The sequence below is a fragment of the Cherax quadricarinatus genome, chromosome 92 (assembly GCF_038502225.1).
Source record: "Cherax quadricarinatus isolate ZL_2023a chromosome 92, ASM3850222v1, whole genome shotgun sequence".
NCBI lineage: Eukaryota > Metazoa > Arthropoda > Malacostraca > Decapoda > Parastacidae > Cherax > Cherax quadricarinatus.
The window spans coordinates 14646787-14669829 of NC_091383.1; the positions used below are offsets into that span (position 1 = coordinate 14646787).

At 41.2% G+C, this 23043-nt stretch overlaps 1 protein-coding gene across 5 annotated transcripts in view; it reads right to left on the bottom strand.

Moving 5' to 3' along the window:
* LOC138855384 (histidine-rich glycoprotein-like) overlaps positions 1-23043 on the bottom strand; it is a 99210-nt gene that overhangs the window by 56132 nt on the left and 20035 nt on the right. Inside the window, exons 2-4 of one of the 5 annotated variants that reach the window (XM_070104516.1) lie at positions 14127-14238; positions 6677-6720; positions 4285-4405 (exon numbers count right to left, since the gene is read on the bottom strand). In XM_070104516.1, the coding sequence (XP_069960617.1) occupies positions 4285-4405; positions 6677-6709 (154 nt within the window). In that variant the 5' untranslated portion in view covers positions 6710-6720; positions 14127-14238. Of the gene's footprint in view, positions 1-4284; positions 4406-6676; positions 6727-14126; positions 14849-23043 lie in introns of those variants that run through there. The other 4 variants (XM_070104513.1, XM_070104514.1, XM_070104512.1 and 1 more) reach the window with 4 other exon arrangements.

Below are 23043 nucleotides of genomic sequence, written 5' to 3' on the forward strand. Positions count from 1 at the left end.
TTGGCACTTGAATATTAATTGTCTGATGACTGACAAACAAAATTCACCGTATTTGGTTTTGTTGTTGGTCTTCAACTTATACATATTATAAGCATTCAGCATGGAAATGTAAAGAAGATGGAAAAAGAGTTTTATGTACCACTTATAACTCTTGCGAAAACAGTCAGCAAACCCAATCTGCCTGTCACATCTGTCCAGTAACTGCATATTGAGGTTGTAATCCATCACAGCTGCAGGTTTTACACTGGGTTCATTGGTCTCTCTATTCTGCTTGCCAGTGTCTACCATTTTGTGTCGGTGAACTGATGTCAACAGTGTGACATCACATTTGTCATGCCACCGAAATGCCATGATGTCATTGGCAGCAAACACCTGCACCTCACTTCTACGACTGTTAGTGTCAAACCTAGGCATATGCATATGATTTCCATGCACTGTGCCACACACATCTGTCATGTTCACTTGCAAGAAATCACTGAGTAAAGGGCTTGTGTACCAGTTGTCAGTATATAAAATATGCCCCTTATGAAGATATGTTTTTATCATTGTTCTAACCGCATAACCAGAGATACCCAGTAACTTCCTGGTATCTTGCAATGTTTTACTGCCAGTGTACACAATTATATCCAAAACCAGACCAGTTTTGCAATCACACAGTACAAATAACTTTATACTGAAGCGTTTCCTCTTACTTGGTATGTACTGCTTGAATGAGTCTTCCTTTGAACAAAATCAAAGACTCATCAATAACAAGCTTCCTAAAGGGATAAAAATACATACAGCACTTTTGTTTCAGGTACATAAACACATTTCTGATCTTATATAACCTGTCACTTCTGTCAGGCCTTGTTTTGTCTGAAAAGTGTAACATATGTAACAGTAACACAAATCTATTTACTGGTATAATGTCACTGAAAGCTGGGGTTGAAATCAGGTGGTCTGTCGCCCAGTATGTGTTGACACTGTGCTTATACACATGTGGCATAAGCATTATTGTGGCAAAGAACAGATACATCTCTGCCACAGTTGTGTCCTTCCACTGGTGTAGGCGTAATCTTGGTGAAAGAAAAGTGTTTGCCATGGTGTACTCAAAGTATGTATTGCTTTCCCTAACAATGATGTCCATCAGGGGTTCATCGAAGAACAACTGAAAGCATTCCAGTTCAGTGGCATTGTTCCCAAGTGGACATGATGGCCATATTTCACTTTGTGTTTCATCAAAGTCATGGGGACTGGGAACAAACTCGTCACCTTGCTGCCAATCCCAGATGCGGTCAGTTGGTGGGTTCTGGATATTGAAACGTGGTTGTGGTTGTTGTGGGAGTGTGAGGTTGGGTGAGGCTGGTTGCAGTTGTGCAGAGTCAGCAGCGTCGGTAGTAGCGTGGCCCGCTGGTGGCGCCACATGACTCATTCCCCTATCACTATCACCACCATCGCCTGCTGCCTCACTCGCATCATTCATACCCATCGTAACAATATCGTCATCTTCACTATCAGGTCGTGGTGTAGGGCCACGGGATGTGCTCTAAGATTTACTCCTTCCTCTTGGAATAGCATATGGCACACTACCAGACCGCAAGCGACATCGTATATACTGCCGCTTCACTGGGGAATATTCACCCTCACTGTTGCAACTAGAACTGCTTTCAATAACTTTGAAATCACTACCACTATCACTTACACTGCTCACATCTGAGTCTTGTACACGGGCAAATAGTTTCCTCTTTCGTCCTGGTACAGGTAAACATGAACGAGCCGTCCCAGCACCAGAGGTGGAAGGTTGTGGGTCATCTGGGTTTTCATCACTAATTACGTTATCCTGGGCACTCTTTTCAGTCATACCTGCTTGAAAACCAGGGAATTCACTTTCACTGACACATTCATCACTGTTAGAGCTATCACTTGGGAACAAAAGACCTCCAATCCGCCGAGGAGTGAGGAACTTCTTACCGCGAGGCATGGTGAAAATGGACTACCAAGATGGCATTCCCACAATGCACTACTGAGTCCCAGATTTTTTTCACAGGGTGCACACCCACCACTCAGACCCATTCTCTCTCATGTAGGCCTATCAGCCCTCTCCCGCTTGATTTGAAGCTGCTAGAATTTATGCATATAGATACATCAAACACGGTATCTCGTATGATGTATATATACAACTGAAACAGTCAAAGGGTTAAGACTACCAAATGAATAAGTCTCTGTCTTCATAGTCTTGTGATCACTTCTTCTACAAGACAAAAAGAGAAATTTTAATTAATAGCCAAAGACATGCCTAGAAAACTGCAATAGTCCCCAAAGACATGAAAAGAAAAATACATCATACAATTCTTTCATGTGCCTTGAATACAGCTCATCTGGCAGAAAAGTTTAACACTTCCTTTTGATTATAATAATAATAATCATTTGGTAGAAACTACGCAAATGAAGGGACCTAAAGTACAAAACATCTTACAAGTGGTAGTAATAGCCTAGACAACTCAATAATTTTTTTTTTTGTATAAGTCTGCTTCAGTATGCTATTAGTGATGCTTGCCCATATACAATGTAATGTGTGGTTGCAGTGGATCCCATGTTAACTTCTCTAGACATGTGCCTTGTTGGATGAATTTTATTAAGCCTTCACAATCTATGGTTAGAGTACTCTCCTACTAGTTTCATGACTGGCTGTCATATGTTTGAACCCTATCTTGAGTTATTATGCTTTTCAAGAATCAACAATTGTCATATCAATCCCACTATAACTACTGTACTAAAAAATAGTGATGGATGACACAAAAAACTCAATTTTAGGATGATGTCGATACTGATATCAACATAATTAGCCAATACTATCAAAATTAGCCAATACCCACAGATACTCAATTTCAGGTCAATACCAGTAGATATCAATATTAACTAAACCCACTGATATAGACATCATTATTTTAGTTCACTCCTAAATATTAGTGTCCTCAAAGAATGGTTACGGTTGCATGTTATGACCTGAAATGATACATTGTGACTCTTAAAAAATAAAACAATACAGTATCATTATTACTGCATTGTTTTATTTTTTTATTAAGCTGGCCCAGCAGTCTGGAGTTTTTGAGACTCTCTGACCGCGGGTTCAAATCCCACCCGTGGTATGGTTAGTATCATTATTATATTTTCCCTCATTTTTTAACTCAGATTATACATGGTAAACGTTTATTTTTGTCTTCAATGCTACACAAATATTTTCCAAAATGTTATTACTCAATACAAGTGTACCTATATACACCCAGTACATTATATATTGTATTACATTACCCTGTAATTGATAATTGTATGATCATGTAATGACTCACAGAATAAAATTGTTAGTACAGTGGTACCTCAAGTTTTGAACAACTCCCAACTCGAACAATTATGTAAGTGTATTTTTGGGGGTCTGAAACGGACTAATCTAATTTACATTATTCCTTATGGGAACAAATTCGTTTGGTATCAGCACTTGAACAGCCTTCCGGAATGAATTAAGTTCGTAACTCGAGGTACCACTGTATTGTGTGATCAGATCTGAATAATTAAGAAAAAATGCCTAAGGGCCAAAAATGCATATAACCAATAATAAAAATAATCATAAAAACACTAGTACAGTGCCACCTATATCTATGATAATATGAAGCTTATTAGTAAGTGTACTCCGATATATACATATCTGCCAATTATTTTTTTAACACACTAGCCATCTCCCACTGAGGTATGGTGACTCAAAAAACAAGGAAACACTTTCACCACCATTCAATCAATCACTGACTTACTTAAAGTGTGTTAATATATCACCGTTGAAATGGCCCTCCAAACTACAACATCCTTACCCTTCCTTCAGAGCACAAGCAGTATACTTCCCACCTCCAGAGAAGATCTCCATGAATGTTTAAGCCCCAAGCACATAAATCCTCTTTTATTTATCAATCTTTCCTGGGAAGACCCTTATCCCTCCTCCTCTTCCCCCTAGATTTATATACCCTTTAGTCATCCTTATTTCCTTCATCCTCTCTAAATGTCTATTTATGTTATTCAATAAATATATAATTTTTTTAATTATAGCTTACAACAAAATTGATTTAATATGGCTAATTAAAAAAAATTAATGGCAGTTATTAGGCTGCAGTAAATCATTAATATTAATGACACAATTGTACACGTCATTTAAAATGAAATGTATTTAACTTGAAAATTGATCATAATGAAGTACTTTAAAAATCCTGAAAAACCATTCATAAAACAATTTTTACTCATTTTAAGCTCCACACTAACCCGGAATTGGTGTTTGCTTGCCATCATCCATGGCAGGTGAGGGCATCACTGGATACAAATAAGCCCACTGCTGATTGTACCCATATCCATAACCACCATACATAACCGGCATATGGTAAACCTGCAACAAAAGTATTTTATTTCAAGCTTATAACAGCCAATCAGAAACAAAGAAAGCACAGTCATTACTGAGGACCATCCTCCATTCCATTTTAAATATTCCTTTTAAAAATCTTGCTAAACTTGAAGGTGATTTCAATGTCTAAGAAAGATCCAATACAGAACAAGATATGAAGGGTTTAAATGAAATTATGTTCTTAACCAAATATGAAGGAATGAATTTTCTTAAGTGTAATAACAGAAAGCTAATTAGTTGTGTACAAGAGAGTTCTGAAGATTACAGCCCCAAGAGCCTGTTCAGCCAGGCTATCTGTACTTCCACTAGGCAGTTCAATTTAGGCACCAGAGCAGGTTGATCAACAGTGTGTAGAAACTTGTCACATTGTCTTGTAATCAGTTCCGGGTCTACTGATAATTTGTTATATACAATACTGTACTTAAAAAGGTGCTGAAAAGCCTTGTACCATTTATGCTTATTGAGTTATTGTATGACCCTTCTAGGTTTAACACTTTAGTTTTTATTGTAATAATTATTGAGTTCCTGCTCTTTATCAGACTTTCGTGTCATCTACTATGCCTCCCATTTAACCCTTAAATGGTCCAAACGTATATATACGTTTTTTCAACATCTGAAAGTATGTAAAAAAATGTAGATCTTTTTTTGTTTTACATTTGAAAACGTGTAAAAAAACTTTTATCTACCTTTTTTTTTTTGTTATATTTGAAAATATGTAAAAAAAAGTAGATCTACTTTTGTAGCACTACGAATTTGAACATCAGTCTGTTTGGACCGTTTAACCCTTTGAGGGTTTTGGCCGTACTAGTACGTCTTACGCGTAGGGGTTTTTGACGTACTAGTACTCATAAATTCTAGCGGCCTCAAATCTAGTGGGAGAAAGCTGGTAGGCCTTCATGTGAAAGAATGGGTCTATGTGGTCAGTGTGCACAGTCTAAAAAAAATCCTGCAGCACACAGTGCATAATGAGAAAAAAAAAACTTTGACCATTTTTTTTGAATAAATCAGCGACTTTGCAGTGTATTTTCGTATGGTATTTATTGTTGTATTCTAGTTTTCTTGGTCTCATTTTATAGAATGGAAGACATATTACAGAAATTGAGATGATTTTGACTGGTTTTACAAAGAAAAGTGCCTTGAAATTGAGCTCAAAGTAGCAGAAATGTTCGATTTTTACCAAACTTCAAAAGTAAACAAATCGTGCCAAGCGTGCAATACACGTCAACTGGTGAGTCTAATATTCTTTCACAAGTGCACCAATAATATTTATACCATTTTTTACACTAATGCAGTAGTCTGCATAACAGTAAATCTTATATTTTTTGTGAAAATAAAAATTCAAAGTGGAAAGCAAAAGAATATAAGAGGGGCCTTGAGACGTGACTAATGACTAGAGGAAATGTCATTTTAGTGCCAGGAATGTCTTTCTTGTTTATTCTGGACCCTATTCGGAAATTGGCATCTTTTGAAATTTGTGTGAAATTGGCAAAATTGCTAAATTCTGACCACTGTTCTGGATAGTTGAGTTTCATAAATGGGTGGTTTCTTGCACCCATTCGATAGAAAAAATGGAGTTCTAGCGAAATATTCATGTTTTTTGTCGACTAGTACAGTGAAATTGGCCAAAAATGGGGCTCAAAGTGGGCAAAATCGCCGATGCGTAAACATCGCCGAGACCGCTAACTTTGCGAGAGCATAATTCCGTAAGTTTTCTATCAAATTTCAAACTTTTGGTGTCTTTATGATCGGGAAAAGATTCTCTATCTTTTCATAAGAAAAAAAATATTTTTTCTTTTTTTTTTAAATTTGGCCGACCCTGAGAACAAGTTTCGGAGAGGGCCTGTCGACCCTCAAAGGGTTAAGGGTTAAATATAGAATTATTTCTGTGTGTACATTTGGAACCAGTAACAAGTATTTTCCAGGTGCAAATTATGGCACACACATCTTCAGCATGAGGCTGGCACTAGGTATAAAGTTCTCTTAGAGATGGTTAAAATGTATCATACCTTCATTTGCATATGCCTAAATGGCCCCCCAAAAAAAATTCTATAACAAAATAAATGGAAATTTCTTTTTATCTATAATGTAATAGTTTTCCAGGGAAAAATATAGGACTAGACTTTACTTTATATCTAGATAATACTAAACAGAAGCAAAATATAATGGATAAATACAATACTGTGCCAAATGTTCCCACAAAATTTATAAAAAACAGATCAAATTACATCTTGTAACATTATATGTGAGCAACATTACCATAAATGGAGGCATCCCTTGATTCAGCTTCATTGCATCAGAATCTGTTCCTGAAACAAATGATGGAATGTAATGCCAAACATAATCTAAAACGTACACCAGTTTTATATCTATTATTTTGCACTACACAAATATAAAAAAATACAGAAAAACACCAATGCTCAAGTTCATATTTGTTATATACAGTAAACACAAATCTTTATACCTAGTGTATCAATCCATCTTCCTAAGCAAATGGAGTTTTACAGTGACCCAATGTCATTGATAAAACAACAGTGATACTAAAATGTCATTGAAAATGTCTAGGCTGGAATATTGCTGCACTCTAACAGCACCTTTCAAGGCAGGTGAAATTGCCGACCTAGAAAATGTACAGAGAACTTTCACGGCGCGCATAACGGAGATAAAACACCTCAATTACTGGGAGCGCTTGAGGTTTCTAAACCTGTATTCCCTGGAACGCAGGAGGGAGAGATACATGATTATATACACCTGGAAAATCCTAGAGGGACTAGTACCGAACTTGCACACGAAAATCACTCACTACGAAAGCAAAAGACTTGGCAGACGATGCACCATCCCCCCAATGAAAAGCAGGGGTGTCACTAGCACGTTAAGAGACCATACAATAAGTGTCAGGGGCCCGAGACTGTTCAACTGCCTCCCAGCACACATAAGGGGGATTACCAACAGACCCCTGGCAGTCTTCAAGCTGGCACTGGACAAGCACCTAAAGTCAGTTCCTGATCAGCCGGGCTGTGGCTCGTACGTTGGTTTGCGTGCAGCCAGCAGCAACAGCCTGGTTGATCAGGCGCTGATCCACCAGGAGGCCTGGTCACAGACCGGGCCGCGGGGGCGTTGACCCCCAAAACTCTCTCCAGGTAAACTCCAGATAAAACAACAGTGATACTAAAATGTCATTGATAAAACAACAGTCATACTAAAATGTGACAAGTGAGATTTTACTGCCATGATACATCAGTCTTCTTGGCAATTTTCTAATTTCTGCTTGTGACATAAAACTGTAGCTTTACCTTTACATATTTTCTGGTGTTCATGTATTGAATAATTGGTTAACTTTAGCCAACCGATGTTAACCTGAGCACCCTGTGTAGAAAAAACAAATTAAATAATGGAAAAAAAGGCATTAAGAGGATAGGCTGAGGGCATACAGGCACAACAGCTTATGACTCATGAAATCATAATGACACGATTGCAAACAAACCATACCACGGGCGGGGATAGAACCCGCGCTCAGAGAGTCTGATCTGGAGTTTTGAGACTCTCTGATCGCGGGTTCTATCAATGCCCGTGGTATGGTTTGTTTACAACAGCTTATGCCTGAGGCATACATTTGCTGTAATTTATGACAAAATTACTCTGTCACTTTTAAAGAAGTTATTTTGACAAATTATAAGTTGAGTTTTTAAGTTGCTTCTTTGACTATGTGAACATAAAATCGGGAATTATGATAGGTAAAACTTATCAACTTGTCGCATTGAACATATTTTTTGCATTAGTGACTACAATGGAGAAGCCTTATCTTTGACCAGCAAGTCAAAAAAAAAAAAAAATCTGTTAATTAAGGAAATTACTTGGTACTGAGAAAGGAAAAAAAAAAATAGATGATCTGAAGTACTTTTGCCACCACCTGTGACCTTCCTCCACAGCAGTACCACCAGGTACGCCACTTCCAGGAATAACTACCAAGTAGGAACAACAGTACCACCAGGTACGCCACTTCCAGGAATAACTACCAAGTAGGAACAACAGCAACCTTCAAGGTTTCAGAATTCATGAGCTTATCAACTGATGTGACAGTTTTCTAAGGCATCTAAAAAATGACTATTTATAAACTGGAATTTGTTGAAATAGTGCAAAATTCAGCAAATTGCCAACTTCTAGATACTTAATAGCATAGTTTCTTACAATTAATGAATAGTAGGGAGAGCAATATAGCAAAAAGGCCAGAAATTATGTAGGTTCGAGCAATGGAACATGCAGAAAATAGGCTTCAAAAAGCACAACATGACAGTTGCATAAAGTGCTCCCTGACCACCAACTTCACACTTCTGTAATTCCATATTACTATACATTCAATTTGGAATTTTTAGTGTCATTACCTTCAGAAAAAGTATGATTTTAGATTTTTTTTTTTTTTTTTTTTTTTTTTTGCCAATGTGTCACAGAAGGGGATTTCAGTTTTTGGGGTTAAGAGATATTCTGAGCCTACAATATCAAAATAAAGGCCTCCTATTGGGAAACTGGTTGGGGGATCACTGCAGTCATTAATTCAGATAGAATCTGTAAAAATGCAATAACTGTGGTAAAATGACAAGTGTTGAGTTTAAGAGAAAACTCAGTTCCTGAGAGCAACTGATGAGTTACAACAAGTTATCAAATTCCTATATACCACTCTAAGGAGGCACCTTACAAATAAAAAACTTATTCCTTCAGTGTGCATAGTCTGACAGGGATATAATAAATAGCATGAAAACGTTCCTTTTTTTTTTTTTTTTAAACAGAGGAGTAGTCTTCTTTTTTTGGACATTGCAAATATGCACTGACCCTTTTCATTGTGTACTCAAAATGAGTAAAATGAGGGTACTTAGTCATCTCTCACTTGAGCAGGTCTCAAGGATAACAGTACACAAGATTCACAATATCGTAACAACACACTTGCCAACAAACCATGGAACACATGGGGTTTGAACCCATGGCGAGCAAGTCCTAAAACTCCAGGCTTATGCACTGACCTGGAGTATTGGGACTCACTTGCCATGGGTTCCAACCCCACCAGTTCCATGGCTTTTTTTTTGGTACACAAGATAATCATCTGTACTTTAACCCTATCCGAATCCCCAATCTAAAACTTGTCCACACACTGTCCAAGAATTTAAACAAACATTTTTTTTCTTATGCAATGGTAGAGAATCTTTTTGTGAAGGTAATAAGAAATTTGATAGAAAACTAACAAAATTACACTTTTATTTATTTATTTATTTATTATTATCTGGACATGATACATAGTTGTACAAAAGAAATACAGTGGTTGAGTGTACATGCCAAAAGCCCCTTGTATGCAGAGCATTGTGGGCAGGCTTTTGCAAATTTTGCTGCATCAAAGATATTGTTGACTTTGAGTCCTATTTTATTTCAATTACATTGTTCCAGTTGATCACATTCTTAGCTAGTATGTCTTCCACTTTATCAATTGAGCACAATAAATCACCCAATCAACTATTTCAACTACCCAATAAAGTGATCAGAAATTAGTAATTTTGCCAATTTCACACAGATTTCAAAATAGGCTCCAGAATAAACAATGCAGGCATTTCTGGCACTAAAATAACATTTCTTCTGTTCATCAGTTATGTTCCCAGACTTTACACATGAATTTCATTTTGATTTTTTATTCAAGCAATGAATTTTTTTTCACACAAAAACAGAAGATTTACAGTTATGCAATATTGTAAATGTATGAATAACATCAGTGCATTCATGAACGCATATTAGACCCACCAGTTGGATGTGTACTGGATGAATGATGTGATTTCTTTACTCTTGAATATTGGCAAAAATTGAACAATTCTGCTACCTTGAGCTTAATTTCTATCAAATAAGACTAAGAAAGCAAGAATACAACTATAAAAGCCATACAAAAATACACTGCAAAATTGCTGTTTTAATAAAAAAAATATGGTCACAATTTATTTTTTCTCATTCACTGAATGGTGTACATTTACTGCACAGACCCATTCTCTAATATCTAGGCCCAAATTTACTGCTTGCAAGTTATCTGAGTGAGCTGAGCTCATGATGTAGTACTACGGCACAGACAGGGACCTTAAAGCTGTACTATTACCGCCCCTCAAGGAAGGTTCCTTGATGTTGGTGAGGGGCTCTTGATTTAGGGAATTGGATCTGTGCTCCAGTTCCCCAAATTAAGCCTGAATGCCTTCCACATCCCCCCCCCAGGCGCTGTATAATCCTCCGGGTTTAGCGCTTCCCCCTTGATTATAATAATAATAATGTACTATTACCACGGCACAGTCAGCGAAAGGGTTAATTAATGACTTAAAATTCCAATCTGCTAATGATTTTTTCTCTGCTATTTTTCCACAAACATTCATAACCTTTACACATTTCAACATAAAGCACAAAAATAGTACACATCCTAATCCCTAATATATACCTGAAAAATATACACAGGTAACTATTCACAGGGAAAAATATATTCAGTATTCATGCCAAACTAATACAGTACCTATACCACATTATCTGTAGGTATTAACAGGCTTATGCAAATATTTGACTCTCTTACCACGGAGATTCCTCGGAGTATGCACTAAGTACAGTGGACCCTCGACCAATGATGTTAATCCATTCCTGAGAGGTGATCGTTAGTCAAAATTATCGTTAGTCGAGTTAATTCTCCCCATAAGAAATAATGGAAATAAAATTAATCCGTTCCTGACACCCCAAAGTATTGAAAAAAAAAAAAAAATTACCACATGAAATATTAATTTTAATACACACAAACTGAAGAAGACATGTACAATTACATGACACTTACCTTTATTGAAGATCTGGTGATGACTGATGGGATGGGAGGAGGGGAGAGCATGGATGGTGTTAGTGTTTAGAAGGGGAATCCCCTTCCATTAGGACTTGAGGTGTCAAGTCCTTTTCCAGGGTTACTTCCCTTCTTCTTTTAATGCCACTAGGACCAGCTTGAGAGTCACTGGACCTCTGTCGCACAACATATCTGTCCATAGAGGCCTGTACCTCCCATTCCTTTATGACATTCCTAAAGTGTTTCACAACATTGTCAGTGTACAGGCTGCTAACACGGCTTGCAGTAGCTATGTCAGGGTGATTTTCATCAAAAAAGGTTTGCACTTTAAGCCACATTGCACACATTTTCTTAATCTTTGAAGTAGGCAACTTCTTCAATTTCTCTATCCCCTCCTCCGGAGCAGTTTCCTCAGGTCTGGCCTCTTGCTGTTGAAGATGATCTTGCAGCTCATCAGTGGTTAATTCATCATTGTCCTCCTCCACCAACTCTTTCACATCCTCCCCACTAACCTCCAACCCCAAGGACTTTCCCAATGCCACAATTGATTCCACAACTGGCATAGGCTTCTCAGGGTTAGCCTCAAATCCTTCAAAATCCCTTTTGTCTACACATTCTGGCCACAGTTTCTTCCAAGCAGAGTTCAAGGTCCTCTCAGTCACTCCCTCCCAAGCCTTACCTATAATGTTTACACAATTGAGGATGCTAAAGTGATCTCTCCAAAACTCAATTGAGTTTCTGTGGTCACTACAAAGCACCCTTCAAACATAGTTTTTGTGTAGAGTTTTTTGAAGTTTGCAATGACCTGCTGGTCCATGGGCTGCAGGAGAGGAGTGGTATTAGGAGACAAAAACTTGACCTTAATGAAGCTCATGTCCCCAGAAAGTCGCTCTGCCACGTCTGAAGGATGACCAGGAGCATTGTCTAATACCAGGAGGCACTTAAGGTCCAATTTATTTTCCAGGAGGTAATTTTTCACAGTGGGGGCAAATGCATGGTGTAACCAGTCATAGAAAAAGTCCCTAGTAACCCATGCCTTACTGTTTGCCCTCCATAGCACACACAAATTAGCCTTGAGGACATTGTTTTTCCTGAACACTGGGAGTTTCAGAGTGGTACACCAATAAGGGCTTCACTTTGCAATCACCACTAGCATTAGCACACATCAACAGAGTAAGCCTGTCTTTCATAGGCTTATGTCCTGGGAGTGCCTTTTCCTCCTGAGTAATGTAGGTCCTGCTTGGCATTTTCTTCCAAAACAGGCCTGTTTCGTCACAATTAAACACTTGTTCATGTTTCAATTCTTCACTGTCTATGTACTCCTTGAATTCCTGCACATATTTTTTCAGCTGCTTTTTGTCCGAACTGGCAGCCTCACCATGCCTTATCACACTATGTATGCCACTACGATTCTTAAATCTCTCAAACCAACCTTTGCTGGCCTTAAATTCACTCACATCACCACTAGTTGCAGGCATTTTTCTAATTAAATCCTCATGCAACTTCCTAGCCTTTTCACATATGATCGCTTGAGAGATGCTATCTCCTGCTATCTGTTTTTCATTTATCCACACCAATAACAGTCTCTTAACATCTATCACTTGCGATCTCAGTTTCGAAAACATAGTTGCACCTTTCGCAAAAACAGCTTCCTTGATTGCCATTTTCTTGGCCACAATAGTAGTGATGGTTGATTGGGGTTTTGTGTACAACCTGGCCAGCTCGGAGACACGCACTCCACTTTCATACTTAGCAATGATCTCTTTCTTCATATCCATAGTAATTCTCACCCTTTTTGCTGTAGGGTTGGCACTAGAAGCTTTCTTGGGGCCCATGGTGACTTATTTTACAGGTGCAATCACTAAAAACGCTGTGATAATATGAAATGTTCCGATTTTATGTTTGGATTGGACCGCGGTGGCTGGCTGGCTTGTAAACACTGGCACCCATTGGACAAGTGAGGCACACTCAGGCCACAGTGGACGCGTCTCGAATGGAACGAATCGCATTGGTCAAGTTTTTTAGTGCTAGTCGAGGCAAAATTTTTGCGTTAAAATGTATCGCTAGTCGGATTTAACGTTATATGATGCCATCGTTGGTTGAGGGTCCACTGTATACGTACTAAGTATACACTAAGATCCAGACTTCACTGTCTATGTATGAAAGGCTTTTACAAAAGCTATGAACACAGGATTTCTCTCAGTTGGACCATTTATGAAACAAACATTCTCTTTATTCACTGATTTCAGATCCAGTACAGGCAGGCCCTGCTTTACAGCATTTTACTAATGCAGCAGTTTTCATTTTTAACCATTCTTCATTTATTCAAGACTTCCTACAATAAATATATTCACTACTCACTATAATCTAAGGACAAAACTATTTTAAGGAAAGTAATGTGTGTACTGTATGTGCATTTTTTAGGCCTACTTCTATTGCTCACTTAATATATGATAGTATAAACATGTTATCAGGCTTTTATATGCATTTAAGAGTGAGAAAAGACTATGTTTCACCTTACAGCAATTTTCGCTTTACAGCAGTAACCCAGAACCTAATCTGCTACATATGCGTGGCCTGCCTGAATAGTGTCAGAGATGAAGGAACTAACAATACTCTGTTAGAACTTGTAAAACAGATTTGGAGGTAAGTTCATTACTATTCTGTCTATGTACAACATTTCCAATTTCCTGTACTGCATACGAGTTCATGGATTTTTTTTTTATCTCATCAGCCATTTTCCACCAAGGCAGGGTATAAATTACTTTGGTTCTATTGCAATGAGAAATGTAATACAAACCTCATATTGCTGTATTCAACAAATCTAGCAAGACACAAGATACAACACAGTGTTATATTATTTTGTTTACATACCTTGGACATTTGGATCCCAACTGTCTACTCTGTTAGGTATAGTAGAGGTCGGTGGTGGAGTAAACTCTGTAGGGGTGCCACTACCATCAGTTGCTGGCACTGGACTGAATACCTGGTTTAAAAATTAAAACAAAGTACATATTAAGCCATGTACTGTAGAAATACATGGTCATGGACCAGGCCATGGGGGTGTTGACCCCTGAAACACCCTCCAGGTATAACCTGACAAATACAGCCCATGCTGACTCCTTGTCAACTTGGGTACAGACCTTAGAAAACAAAAGCACAAATGATGCAATAGTAAGAAAGATTAACACAGTTTATTCAGCACTTGAAGGAACCGATCTATGTTAGGCCTCTGATACTGTCAATTACAAAATTCTTGCCAATCAATATCACAATGAATGATGTACCTTAAAAGGCCCATGAATGGATGATTACCAACAAATTCATCCTCAATACTGAAGAAGCATTCTATATATCATTTGGGAATAAGCCATGTCTACAATTAGATATTAGAATTAATGATACTCAAAGAGCTCAAAAAGAAGAGGGAGAATTCCAAGGGCTAATAGTGAATAGCAAGCCAAAATTTAATGCCCACATCCAACACACATCAAGTTGCTGAAATGGTATAAATACTCTGCAAAATTCATTAGTTAGCTCTCTTATAAAGCTATTTTATAGTGTGATTTTTGTAAATGTAACTGAAAAAGCACATCAAAAAATGAAATAGTATATACTATGAGGGCCTTTCCAAATAATATTCACTTATGGATATACCTTTTCAATCACATTTATATAAACTGCATTATATAGAGGAACTTCATAAGGGAGATGACTTACGTTCTGCACCTCACACCAGTGACACTATGTTTCCCTCATTTACTCTTACTTACTGGATCTGTGGTTGGGAATCTGTCTCAGCAACTCCCCTCAAACCAATTATAACTCAGGAAAAGGAAGCTCTCAGGTAATACTATGTCCTTCTGATTGAGCATCTACAGAAACTCTATGCAAATTAAAGAGCCATAGATGTGGAATGACTAACTGAAAAACTGCAACTTTCTTACTGAACTCAAGACTAAGCTAAACAAATACTGTGTGCCTAAATTATGGAGTCAAATTATTTTGTCCTATCTTGTAATAAACTCGATTAACAAACTATCTGAAATACTATAAGAAATATTTTTCTTAATGTACCTTTGAATTTCGATCTTATGATCAGTATTTTTATCTGGTTCCTCACTCTGTTCATCTTCATTGCTAGTTTTTTCTCTTGGTGACCTTACTCCCTATGTTTTTTTTTTTCAACAAACCGGCCGTATCCCACCGAGGCAGGGTGGCCTAAAAAGAAAAACAAAAGTTTCTCCTTTTACATTTAGTAATATATACAGGAGAAGGGGTACTAGCCCCTTGCTCCCAGCATTTTAGTCGCCTCTTACAACATGCATGGCTTACGGAGGAAGAATTCTGTTCCACTTCCCTATGGAGGTAAGAGGAAATAAACGAACAAGAACTAGTAAGAAAATAGAAGAAAACCCAGAGGGGTGTGTATATATATATGCTTGTACATGTATGTGTAGTGTGACCTAAGTGTAAGTAGAAGTAGCAAGACGTACATGAAACCTTGCATGTTTATGAGACAAAAATGGACACCAGCAATCCTACCATCATGTAAAACAATTACAGGCTTTTGTTTACACTCACTTAGCAGGACGGTAGTACCTCCCTGGGCGGTTGCTGTCTACCAACCTACTACCTAGGACTCCCTATGTATGAGTGCTATAAAGGCATCAAGCTAGGCAATGTATTTATTCCAAGTGTCACTTTGCAACATGGGAACCTGAAGTGCAGCAAGTTCTCTATGTATATTAAACAATTTCAGTACACACTGCTGATGGACTGTTTTTGAGGAATGGCTGAAACTACTCACAATGTAAGTATTTTATTATTAGTATTATTATTATTATTATTATTATTATTATTATTATTATTATTATTATTATTAACACACTGGCTGTCTCCCACCAAGGCAGGGTGGCGCGAAAAAGAAAAACTTTCATCATTATTCACTCGATCACTGTGTTAATGTTGCAGCTATAAAACCACAACATTAACACCCCTCCTTCAGAGAGCAGACACTGTACTTCCCATCTCCAGGACTCAAATCCGGCCTGCTGGTTTTCCTGAATCCCTTCATAAATGCTACCTTGCTCACACTCCAACAGCATGTCAAGTCCTAAAAACCATTTGTTTACATTCGCTCCTATCTAACATGCTCACACATATGCAAAACCATCTTTATCCCCTCCCCCCAACCTTTCCTAGGCCGACTCCTACCCTGCCTTCCCTCCACTACAGATTTATACACTCTCAAAGTCATTCTATTTTGTTCCGCCCTCTCTACATGTCCGAACCACCTCAACCCCTCCTTAGCCCTCTGGACAACAGTTTTGGTAATCCTGCACCTCCTCCTAATTTCCAAACTATAAATTCTCAGCATTATACTCACACCACACATTGCCCTCAGACATGATATCTCCACTGCCTCCAGCCTTATCCTTGTTGCAACATTCACCACTCATGTTTCACATCCATACAAGAGTGTTTGTAGAACTATACTCTCATACATTCCCCTCTTTGCTTCCATGAACAAAGTTCTTTGTCTCCATAGGTTCCTAAGTGCACCACTCACATTTTTCCCCTCATCAATTCTATGATTCACCTCATCTTTCGTGGACCCATCTGCTGACATGTCCACTCCTAAATATCTGAATACATTCACCTCCTCCATACTTTCTCCCTCCAATCTGATATCCAATCTTTCATCACCTAATATTTTTATCCTCATTTTCACTTTTAATTTTCTTCTTTTATACACCTTACCAAACTCATCCATCAACCTCTACCATGGAAACTGTGATTAAAGTTTAAATGATGAATGAACAGAACGAACTGATGAATATTAATGCTGTAATAACCTTTTTAATAAACTCAGCCACATGGAAGGTAATCATCATATACAGCCACTCCTCACTTACCGACATATTCATTTACTAACAACTCAGAGTTACGACAGGCTCTCTGACGAGTCGTTATTGTATACTATACGAGAACTTGGGTCATGAACTGGCAGTGCAGTGTCTCAGTGTCAAGCATCTCAATCTCCTTCCTACAGCCACTCTGTACATTAGTTTTCACAGTCTCCAAGACTACATATTTGTACAAATTTGTACTTTATTGTGCACACCATAGTACAAGACAGAGTTAGAAGTGCAGCAGCACATGGAAGAGGAAAAACAAGAGGAAAATGGAAGAAGTACAAAAGAAGTTCACAGTAAAGGGGTTAGCTGGTGTGTTCGTCTGTGTGTTAACATTCTCAGTGTATCATGGCAGCTTAAGAAATGATTAAACTCAGTGAACAAGGTATGTCGATGGTAATAATCAATACAGATGTCTATGCCATTCCTGGTTACACAGCCATACACAACTGTAGGCCAGACCAACAAGGGGGTGGCACAGCAATATACTACTCAGACCAACTAGAATGTATCACTAATACTTGCACAAGAGATGAACATGGGGAATATATAATAGCTAAATTCAAATCCAAATACCTACAAAAACCTCTCACATTGATAAACATCTACAGAGTTCCACAGTCAAACATTAGCCAATTTAGTCAAAATCTAGGAAGTATGATAACTGATGCACGCATGAACAAAGATCACTTACTACTCTCAGGTGACCTCAATATAAATCTCCTGCAAGACCAGGACCCACACGTTACTGAATTCACAAACACAATGAGTAACTGTATGTTACTACCAACAGTAACAAAACCTACAAGAGTTACAGAGACTAGTGTTTCCCTACTTGACCACATCTGGACCAACACCATATCCCCTTTAAAATCAGGCATAATTACAGATAATACCACAGACCACTACCCTACTTTCCTCATATCAACTCTTGGTAAACTACCCCAAGACACTACTAAAGTCACCTTCAGACTTCACAATGAGGCAGCCACTCACTAACTGAGGGTAGGTAATGCAGTACCTCACTAACTGAGGGTAGGTAATGCAGTACCTCACTAACTGAGGGTAGGTAATGCAGTACCTCACAAACTGAGGGTAGGTAATGCAGTACCTCACAAACTGAGGGTAGGTAATGCAGTACCTCACTAACTGAGGGTAGGTAATGCAGTACCTCACTAACTGAGGGTAGGTAATGCAGTACCTCACTAACTGAGGGTAGGTAATGCAGTACCTCACTAACTGAGGGTAGGTAATGCAGTACCTCACAAACTGAGGGTAGGTAATGCAGTACCTCACAAACTGAGGGTAGGTAATGCAGTACCTCACTAACTGAGGGTAGGTAATGCAGTACCTCACTAACTGAGGGTAGGTAATGCAGTACCTCACTAACTGAGGGTAGGTAATGCAGTACCTCACTAACTGAGGGTAGGTAATGCAGTACCTCACAAACTGAGGGTAGGTAATGCAGTACCTCACAAACTGAGGGTAGGTAATGCAGTACCTCACTAACTGAGGGTAGGTAATGCAGTACCTCAATAACTGAGGGTAGGTAATGCAGTACCTCACTAACTGAGGGTAGGTAATGCAGTACCTCACTAACTGAGGGTAGGTAATGCAGTACCTCACTAACTGAGGGTAGGTAATGCAGTACCTCACTAACTGAGGGTAGGTAATGCAGTACCTCACTAACTGAGGGTAGGTAATGCAGTACCTCACTAACTGAGGGTAGGTAATGCAGTACCTCACTAACTGAGGGTAGGTAATGCAGTACCTCACTAACTGAGGGTAGGTAATGCAGTACCTCACTAACTGAGGGTAGGTAATGCAGTACCTCACTAACTGAGGGTAGGTAATGCAGTACCTCACTAACTGAGGGTAGGTAATGCAGTACCTCACTAACTGAGGGTAGGTAATGCAGTACCTCACTAACTGAGGGTAGGTAATGCAGTACTAACTGAGGGTAGGTAATACTTACTAACTGAGGGTAGGTAATGCAGTACTAACTCACAAACTGAGGGTAGGTAATGCAGTACCTCACTAACTGAGGGTAGGTAATGCAGTACCTCACTAACTGAGGGTAGGTAATGCAGTACCTCACTAACTGAGGGTAGGTAATGCAGTACCTCACAGTAACTGAGGGTAGGTAATGCAGTACCTGCACCTCACTAACTGAGGGTAGGTAATGCAGTACCTCACTAACTGAGGGTAGGTAATGCAGTACCTCACTAACTGAGGGTAGGTAATGCAGTACCTCACTAACTGAGGGTAGGTAATGCAGTACCTCACTAACTGAGGGTAGGTAATGCAGTACCTCACTAACTGAGGGTAGGTAATGCAGTACCTCACTAACTGAGGGTAGGTAATGCAGTACCTCACTAACTGAGGGTAGGTAATGCAGTACCTCACTGAGGGTAGGTAATGTAGTAACTGAGGGTAGGTAATGCAGTACCTCACTAACTGAGGGTAGGTAATGCAGTACCTCACTAACTGAGGGTAGGTAATGCAGTACCTCACTAACTGAGGGTAGGTAATGCAGTACCTCACTAACTGAGGGTAGGTAATGCAGTACCTCACTAACTGAGGGTAGGTAATGCAGTACCTCACTAACTGAGGGTAGGTAATGCAGTACCTCACTAACTGAGGGTAGGTAATGCAGTACCTCACTAACTGAGGGTAGGTAATGCAGTACCTCACTAACTGAGGGTAGGTAATGCAGTACCTCACTAACTGAGGGTAGGTAATGCAGTACCTCACTAACTGAGGGTAGGTAATGCAGTACCTCACTAACTGAGGGGAGGTAATGCAGTACCTCACTAACTGAGGGTAGGTAATGCAGTACCTCACTGAGGGTAGGTAATGCAGCACCTCACTAACTGAGGGTAGGTAATGCAGTACCTCACTAACTGCGGGTATGTAATGCAGTACCTCACTAACTAAGGGTAGGTAATGCAGTACCTCACTAACTGCGGGTAGGTAATGCAGTACCTCACTAACTGCGGGTATGTAATGCAGTACCTCACTAACTGAGGGTAGGTAATGCAGTACCTCACTAACTGCAGGTATGTAATGCAGTACCTCACAAACTGAGGGTAGGTAATGCAGTACCTCACTAACTGCGGGTATGTAATGCAGTACCTCACTAACTGAGGGTAGGTAATGCAGTACCTCACTAACTGAGGGTAGGTAATGCAGTACCTCACTAACTGAGGGTAGGTAATGCAGTACCTCACTAACTGAGGGTAGGTAATGCAGTACCTCACTAACTGAGGGTAGGTAATGCAGTACCTCACAAACTGAGGGTAGGTAATGCAGTACCTCACAAACTGAGGGTAGGTAATGCAGCACCTCACAAACTGAGGGTAGGTAATGCAGCACCTCACTAACTGAGGGTAGGTAATGCAGTACCTTACTAACTGAGGGTAGGTAATGCAGTACCTCACTAACTGAGGGTAGGTAATGCAGCACCTCACAAACTGAGGGTAGGTAATGCAGTACCTTACTAACTGAGGGTAGGTAATGCAGTTCCTCACTAACTGAGGGTAGGTAATGCAGTACCTCACTAACTGAGGGTAGGTAATGCAGTACCTCACTAACTGAGGGTAGGTAATGCAGTACCTCACTAACTGAGGGTAGGTAATGCAGTACCTCACTAACTGAGGGTAGGTAATGCAGTACCTCACTAACTGAGGGTAGGTAATGCAGTACCTCACTAACTGAGGGTAGGTAATGCAGTACCTCACTAACTGAGGGTAGGTAATGCAGTACCTCACTAACTGAGGGTAGGTAATGCAGTACCTCACTAACTGAGGGTAGGTAATGCAGTACCTCACTGAGGGTAGGTAATGCAGTACCTCACTGAGGGTAGGTAATGCAGTACCTGGGGCAGTGTGTGAGCTTGCTGGGATAGTGTGTGAGCTTGCTGGGGGCAGTGTGTGGGCTTGCTGGGGGCAGTGTGTGAGCTTGCTGTAAGCAGTGTGTGAGCTTGCTGGGGGCAGTGTGTGAGCTTGCTGTGGGCAGTGTGTGAGTTTGCTGGGGGAAGTGTGTGAGCTTGCTGGGGGCAGTATGTGAGGTTGCTGGGGGCAGTGTGTGGGCTTGCTGGGGGCAGTGTGTGGGCTTGCTGGGGGCAGTGTGTGAGCTTGCTGGGGGCAGTGTGTGAGCTTCCTGGGGGCAGTGTGTGGGCTTGCTGGGGGCAGTGTGTGGGCTTGCTGGGGGCAGTGTACGGGCTTGTTGGGGGCAGTATGTGAGCTTGCTGGGGGCAGTGTGTGAGCTTGCTGAAGGCAGTGTGTGAGCTTGCTTGGGGGAGTGTGTGTGAGCTTGCAGGGGGCAGTGTGTGAGCTTGCTGGGGGCAGTTTGTGAACTTACTGGGGGCAGTGTGTGAGCTTGCTGGGGGCAGTGAGTGAGCTTGCTGGGGGCAGTGTGTGGGCTTGCTGGGGGTAGTGTGTGAGCTTGCTGGGGGCAGTGTGTGAGCTTCCTGGGGGCAGCGTGTGAGCTTGCTGGGGGCAGGGTGTGAGTTTGCTTGCTGGGGGCAGTGTGTGGGCTTGCTGTGGGCAGTGTGTGGGCTTGCTAGGGGCAGTGTGTGAGCTTGCTGGGGGCAGTGTGTGAGCTTGCTCGGGGCAGTGTGTGAGCTTGCTGGGGGCAGTGTGTGAGCTTGCTGGGGGCAGTGTGTGAGCTTGCTGGGGGCAGTGTGTGAGCATGCTGGGGGCAGTGTGTGAGCTTGCTGGGGGCAGTGTGTGGGCTTGCTGGGGGCTGTGTGTGAGCTTGCTGGGGGCAGTGTGTGAGCTTGCTGGGGCAGTGTGTGAGCTTGCTGGGGGCAGTGTGTGAGCTTGCTGGGGGCAGTGTGTGAGCTTGCTGTGGGCAGTGTGTGGGCTTCCTGGGGGCAGTGTGTGGGCTTGCTGGGGGCAGTGTGTGAGCTTGCTGGGGGCAGTGTGTGGGCTTGCTGGGGGCAGTGTGTGAGATTGCTGGGGCAGTGTGTGAGCTTCCTTGGGGCAGTGTGTGAGCTTGCTGGAGGCAGTGTGTGAGCTTGCTGGAGGCAGTGTGTGAGCTTGCTGGAGGCAGTGTGTGAGCTTGCTGGGGGCAGTGTGTGAGCTTGCTGGAGGCAGTGTGTGGGTTTGCTGGGGGCAGTGTGTGGGCTTGCTGGGGGCAGTGTGTGGGCATGCTGGGGGCAGTGTGTGGGCTTGCTGATGGCAGTGTGTGGGCTTGCTGGGGCAGTGTATGGGCTTGCTGTGGCAGTGTGTGGGCTTCCTGGGGGCAGTGTGTGAGCTTGCTGGGGGCAGTGTGTGAGCTTGATGGGGGCAGTGTGTGAGCTTGCTGTGGGCAGTGTGTGGGCTTGCTGGGGGCAGTGTGTGGGCTTGCTTGGGGCAGTGAGTGAGCTTGCTGGGGGCAGTGTGTGGGCTTGCAGGGGGTAGTCTGTGAGGTTGCTGGGGGCAGTGTGTGAGCTTGCTGGGGGCAGTGTGTGAGCTTGCTGGTGGCAGCGTGTGAGCTTGCTGGGGGCAGTGTGTGGGCTTGCTGGGGGCAGTGTGTGAGCTTGCTGAGGGCAGTGTGTGAGCTTGCTGGGGGCAGTGTGTGAGGTTGCTGGGGGCAGCGTGTGGGCTTGCTGGGGGCAGTGTGTGAGCTTGCTGGGGGCAGTGTGTGAGCTTGCTGGGGGCAGTGTGTGAGCTTGCTGGGGCAGTGTGTGAGCTTGCTGGGGACAGTGTGTGAGCTTGCTGGGGCAGTGTGTTGGCTTGCTGGGGGCAGTGTGTGGGCTTGCTGGGGCAGTCTGTGAGCTTGCTGGGGGCAGTGTGTGAGCTAGCTAAGGGCAGTGTGTGGGCTTGCTGGGGGCAGTGTGTGGGCTTGCTGGGGGCAGTGTGTGAGCTTGCTGGGGGCAGTGTGTGAGC